This window comes from Carlito syrichta, unplaced genomic scaffold, assembly GCF_000164805.1.
Source record: "Carlito syrichta isolate Samal-C Ts95f unplaced genomic scaffold, Tarsius_syrichta-2.0.1 Scaffold305153, whole genome shotgun sequence".
NCBI lineage: Eukaryota > Metazoa > Chordata > Mammalia > Primates > Tarsiidae > Carlito > Carlito syrichta.
The window spans coordinates 22,737-29,462 of NW_007249249.1; the positions used below are offsets into that span (position 1 = coordinate 22,737).

A 6,726-nucleotide genomic window follows, 5' to 3' on the forward strand; every position below is an offset into this window, starting at 1 on the left:
TTTACTACTGCAGGAAAAGCTGCTGTGAGCTTTGAGTATCACAGCTGGATCAAACCCAGAGAGACGGCATCTCACTACATTGCTCAGAGCACGGCTCCGGTTGTTGGTAAAGGTGAGCCATCGCCAGCCACTATCTTCTGACAAGTGCCACACTTCATGGTTTCACACAATTTTTTAAATCTTTTTGATAAATAATAGAAAATAATTTGCTGTGTCCATTAAAATAACACCTCAGCTTCCTAGCTTTCAAAAAAAGAGGTTAAGGATACAAATTTCTTCTAGTTCACAAAAACTAAACATAACTCAGTCATTAAAAATGAATCTTAAACATCCAATTTAATAGATATTAGCATTCATAGACCAAATACTTATTGAACTCCTTCCATATATTTAATACTTTAAAAATATATATTTAATACTTTACCAAGCACAATATATGAAGTTCAGAAACCCTTTGAGAGCCTATATTTAGTTGGACAATGAAAGAAGTGCATATGATCCAACTAACAAATAATGCCACCCATATTAATACCATGTCATTACTACTAACAACCGAACTGTTATTTAGAATTTAGCTGAAAGTCATGTTAGTGTTTAAGTCCCAAACCATTAGGGCGCTAATATTGGTCATACACTAGCAGATCAATTTCAGGATCACTGTTATTTTTTAAACCACTGAAATGAAATATTCTTGAAGCTCTTCCTAGGTGCAAAATATGTCTAGAAATATCCATTTCAGATAAGTTTAGACCCAGTAAATGGTATTTTTAGCAATTGTGATTTCTTCAGATGTGAACTGAGATTTATATTAATCTGCTCTCCAGTTCAAAGCAGAGAAGCAACTTAAAATTGGAATCTTATAATCTATCTTGATCAACCAAGATGATATAGTCCAAGTATGTTCAATATATTTTCCTCTGGTATATTCAAATTGGATTTGCTAATAAGACTTCCTTATCCCTAGTTTTCTTGTATAACAGAAATTCTACAGATAATTCAGGCAAATTCTTTCCACTCCCACATCAATCCCACATTTTGAATTACCAAGATAAATCTAACAAAATCAACTTTTTCATAATTATCAGATAATTATTTTAATCCTCCATTTCATTTTGGCTGTGACGATATGGTCTTAGACTTTTCATCCAGGAATGGCACTAAGAAAAAAATGTAGGTCTAAGGAAGCTTCAGTGTTTCATTCCTGGCTCCCCAGTGTGCCTAGTGCATCTGAATGCCAGCCACTTCAGGTCTTTGAGTGACCAGGATGATTAATAATTAATGTATAAAATTCATAGTGTGGGGATTGCTCATTTGGGTTTAGCAGAGTGTTCATATTTTAGAAGCATATTTTCCTATTTTAGGAATTTAAAATAAAGTGAATTCATTCAGTATATTTATGATGATCTGATGTACATCTAAATTTTTAAGAACTGTCTCAGGTTAGAATGACATGAAATAAATCCTGAAAAGTTATTTATTTCGGGATTGCTGTTCAAATACCTTCTTCTACCTTAATTGTCTGTATACCTCAAGAGGAAGCAGGACTGGGATGAACCCAGATAGACTATCTTTACTGTCCTACTTCCCTAAACAATTCCCAATTCTCCCTCTCACTGTTCCCTGGAAGATTTAGTGAAAGAGAATACAGTACCATATAAAATTACCCTCCTAGGTATTCTTCTGCATCTCCACAATCAAAGTCACTGAGCAACTGGTAAATTTACATTCTAAACCCAATGGCACAAGCTCTGAATAGGACCTCATCCCTCCTCAATCTTTGTCTTTTTCTTTAAACAAGGAAATCTTATGTTAATGGAGAGATTATTGAAAGAGTCTTCTTGTAAGTTCATGAATGCCACTTCACAGACTGTACAGAAAGCAGAGTTTTATGAACGCTACCGTGGAGTCAACTCATCTGTTTTAAAAGTTCAACAATAGCCTTAAAGAAAATTTATATTGTTCCAATTTTTAGGTCTGTTAAAACATAATGAGCCCGTGCTTATGCCACTGTGAGTCCACTGTACGCCCATACTCAGAGGTAAGTTTACTATGTAGAGGGTAATCATGTTGAAAACTAGGACTGAACCTTGCCATTGGATTAAACAATTTATTTTTTTCACCTTATTCATACAATCATCTACTCATTGTGAAATGTTTTTTACTCATTGACACACCTGAACCAAGTACCTTTAAAATGAAATACCTAAATAAATAACAAAGACCTCTATAAATACAATCATAGAAACTAACGCTTAGCAAAAAGTCAACATAAATTAAAGAAATGCTGAAGACTTGCAAAAAAAAAAAATACTAGAAAACTGAAAAAGTTGGAGAATCAGTTATTGAAAAAAATATTTTGATCAACTAAGATATAGCAAACTCTAAGCCGAATTAACACTTTTAATATTACTACTGAGTTGCACAAGCCCAGGTGCCACCAAGCATGCTGTAATCTATATAAATGGCACCCCCTACAGTTGTGTTCAAAGGACCCATTCATAGGACACAATGTGATTTCCAAGAACAGCACAAGTTGGTGGTGTTATTTTGATAATGCATAAGGTGCTTGAGAATTCTTAGGTGTATTCAAATTATTGTTATGAAACATTATCATTTTAGAGTATGTAAAGAGTCCAGATATTGAATAACTATGTTTTAAATTCTAGTCTAATGGATAATTTCTTACACTAAAATGAGCTGGGTATAAATTTGTATTTGGAATGAGCTTTTCACTCAACAGGCTAAATACACTAAAATGAGATCCTCTTTAGTGTTTTAAATTATATAAATGGAACTACAAGTTTAACAGAAAAGCCATGCTTGTGTGTTTTCTACAGGTGTCCAAGAGTTCAATCTACTGCTTCCCTAGGAGTAGTTTCTATTATATGTTGGCCAAGTCTTTAAGTAAGCCATTTACAGAGGTCCCAAAGTAATTCTAGTTTTAATCAAGGAAAGAAAATTAACTTCATTTTGCCAAAAAGGAGAAAGAGGACGTGAAAGACACCTTTAATATCAGTTCTTTAAAAAACACAACTGAAACCTTTTTTTACATTAATAAGTGCAAAGACTTTTAAGAGCTCAAAGTTTCTGGAAAATGAGAATTGCTAGAAAGTTACTTGGAATCACCCACAGACAATAACTGTCAGTGGTTTCATTTCAGGCAATGGGCTTTTGCCAAAAAGAACTGACATCTTGATGAAAGGATCACCAAAAAGTTGTGAGAATTTTTTCATAACTAAAAATCCTTCCAAGAACAACAAACTGTGATTTCCCATTCTGCTACCATACATATATGACAACTGTAAAAAATCAACATGTAATAATAATATTTTGCATTTGCTTCCCTGCATTCAAATAGCTCCAAACTCCCTTCTTGGCTTTGGCAAGCATTTTTGCCTTTTACAAAGCTCATTCCATCCCTACTACAGAACCATGGTATTTTACTCTTTCAGTTTGATCTGTAGGGCTAGTTTTGGCAGGGTCAGTGGCCATATTTATGCTTAATCAAATTGGTCACCTGACGTATTGCAACATACATGAACCTTCATGATCTATCTATGGTGACAGAGGGTAAGATTCTAAGATAGCAAGCTAGGAGGCAAGGTGATGTGGACAGGCACAGTAAAAGATAACCAAGAAAACACAAATACTTTGCTGCAGTCCATTTTATTACCATCCCATTACTCTATGACAACGACTAATTATGAATTTAACATAAAGTCAGGAACCATTTGCACAAAACCCATTGATTAGCTAAATTTTATGTTCACCACTTTTGTCTTTCTACCTCAAGTTCCTTAATTTGATCATTATCAAATGAGGTCCAAGCAAGATCTACTAGCATCATGCTTTGACACCCACTTGTTGAAGTGACAGGTGAGACACACATAAAAAATAAAACACTTGTTAATAAAAGTCAAACTGAACTCATTTAATTGCCCCTGATTCATTTTTCTCCTTGGAAGCTTATACTTGGGTTGTTCTCAAAGAAAACATCAAGTATATCAGATTCAATTTTAATTCATTAAATTCCACCCTCGTTTAAGAGAAAAAACTAAAACTAAATTTGGAAATCACACATTCTAAGTGGCAAAGAGGTGTTTTAAAGAGTATAAACATCTGCAGTAGGACACGCTGTACTTCACTGAAAAGTTTTATGACATTTTTATTATTTTTTTCTGTTCAGTTCCAAAGAGGAAATTTTTCATAAACTATTGATATATTTATTCAACTGCTTTTAATGCATATTCTTTCTATGTCCTTACTTAATCAGTAATCAAACACACTAAACTGTCTTCTCTGTGGATCGTAATCCTTGTCCGAAATAATTATACTTCTATTTAGAGTCAAACATGCTTGACTTTAAAAGTGGGTAGATGTCTTTCATAAATGAAGCTATAAATCAAGAAAAAATAACACAAATAATATTTGAATACAACAGACAGGCTATATTAATATGAAAATTCATACTTTCCATCTATATTGCTCTTAATGATAGCATATCAGTGGCTGTCTGATTACTTGGACAGACTCCTCAGTTTTGGATAAGTTTGGGCTAGCTCTAAGACCCACTGCTTTAAGTCCTACTGCTGTCACCACCACCATGCATGTCACAACACATCACTCTTCTTAAAGAACAGACTAGTTTCTGTTGTTAAAATTAAATACGTCTTCACTTCTGAAAGAGGAATTTTAGTTTTCTACTCAAAATAATCACAAATCCAAAGATCTAACTTGCCACATCCAATTCACATAAATTGCTGTGCTGCAGAGCTCCCACATGCTGGAGATAGAACCTTTAAAAGGTCAGCTGGGGTAGGAACAATGAAGGGTTGAGGCGGATGACAGTGGGTGGTTGATATTTATATGTAATAAAGACTGATAAAAAGTACTGAGAATTTTCTCTGATGACCAAGTCTTACCATTTTGAGAATCTTAGTCTTGGACTTCTATTCTCCCTCTCTTCAGTCCAGGGAGACCAACCTGCAAAATATGTTTAAATACAGTAGACACATCGCCTCACCACAGGTCAGCAAATGAAAAATGCCTCATTTAAGGTTACAGACAAATAACCATTTTCTGTGGTTAAGTTACATGCAAATTACTGTAGCCACTGGGATTTCTGAAAGAGCCTTCCAAGTGGTCTATAGGCTTAAATAGGGGACAAAGGAATCCCTGGTACTTGGCTTTGCAGAGTCCTGGGCTATTCTTAGTGCTCGGTTCATCTTTAAATTGCACAAGTTCAAAAGGTTTAGCAACTTAAAAGTAGAACCAAGTGATAAAAATAGATTGTTTTCTGGCTGCTCTTTGTTCCCAGACATACTACTGGCAGTATATTTGCAATCAAGACGACAGAATAGGAATCAGCCTTCCACCGTGTAGTGTAATGCCTCAGAGTGGATATTTTTGGAAATGGCACTGCATTACATAACCTTCCGTGTTTAAAAAAAAAAAAAACCTACACGAGGGGGAAAAAGTCAGGAATATACACCATTATGCCCTTCTCCCTAAACCAAGTAAACATTAATGTACACGCTGCAGTGATTTACCCTCGATCTTTATGTCATCAGAACACAGCTCTTTGTTAACACAGTTATGACAAAAATTAAGATGAATGGAGAAACTAAGTTCTCCAAAAAGGGATCATAAGCTCTTAGAGTTTTTCTATAATGTTATTATAGATACATATAAATACAAATCAGATTATGATCATCACCAAGAAGAAAACATTTATTTTTTATCCCACCCCCACCCCCTCAAAGTTCAACTGCTTTCATAAGAAGATGCAGAAAAAAAGTGTTGCAAGATCGAATGCCTACAAAGACCCTCGGCAGCAGCAGCATTGAAAGAGTGATTAAGTGTAAGGACGGAAGGACTCAAATTCATTTCATCAAAGGGGAGGAGGAGCTTGCATGCACCAAAGTGCATTTAATGCAAAGAAACAAAACAATTTCTAACAATGCTTTAAGGAGCAAGAACAAAATTAACCACACCAAGCAAAAAAAGAAAAGAAAAGAAACAAACAAAAAACCCACCCTCCCCCAAAGAATTCCTTTCTCCTTCTTAACTTGTGCATTTTAGGGGGAAAAAAGCCCAAGTTAAAGTCCAGCCTGAATGCAGCAAGACCACAATGCCAGAATTTCTCCACGGTACACGCTTCAGCTCTCCACAATTTAGAGGGAAGAAGCATGAACTCTGCAGGGTTGAAGGGTCCAGCTAAGAGCAACGGCAAGGAATCGACACAAAAGAGAAAGCAGCGCTCCCAGCCGGGGATAGGAATGGCATATACTTACAGACAAAAGCCCCGCTCCCTGCTCACTCTCTCCTCTCTACACCTGAAACACAAATGTGGATGAAAAAGGGCATCATGCTAGAAAGACAGCTTGGGGAGGGGGAGGGGAGTTATGGGGGAGGGAGGGGGAGGGGAAAGGGGTGGAGGAAGAGGAGGGAGGAGGGGGAAGGGAAACAAAACCCAAACCGGCTTCACTTCCAACCAAGTGCAGCCTTGGAAAAAGAAGATCTCCCTGCCTCGCGCGCGCTCTCTCCAAGAGTGTGTGTCTCTCTCTTTCTCTAAGAGTCTCTCTCACTCCCCTCTCACACTCCTCTCTCTCTCTCTCTCTCTCTCTCTCTCTCGCTCGCTCGCTCGCTCCCTCTCTCTCCCGTTAGTGTGCTAGTGAACAATGAGCTAATTCTGATGGAGCTGGCGCGCAGCCAGCGCCCCAGCCT

General features: G+C 36.6%; 1 protein-coding gene across 9 annotated transcripts in view; it reads right to left on the reverse strand.

The window, feature by feature from the left end:
- Window positions 1-6,726, reverse strand: part of NREP (neuronal regeneration related protein) — a 29,239-nt gene that overhangs the window by 22,068 nt on the left and 445 nt on the right. For 3 of the 9 annotated variants that reach the window (XR_002482152.1, XM_021714017.1, XM_021714018.1), the window contains exons 2-3: window positions 6,294-6,335; window positions 4,923-4,983 (exon numbers count right to left, since the gene is read on the reverse strand). Coding sequence is in view for 4 of the 9 variants with exons in the window: in XM_021714017.1 (XP_021569692.1) it covers window positions 4,923-4,925 (3 nt within the window). In the remaining 5 variants the exon portion in view is untranslated. Of the gene's footprint in view, window positions 1-4,922; window positions 5,452-6,293; window positions 6,404-6,478; window positions 6,563-6,726 lie in introns of those variants that run through there. The other 6 variants (XR_002482149.1, XR_002482148.1, XR_002482151.1 and 3 more) reach the window with 6 other exon arrangements.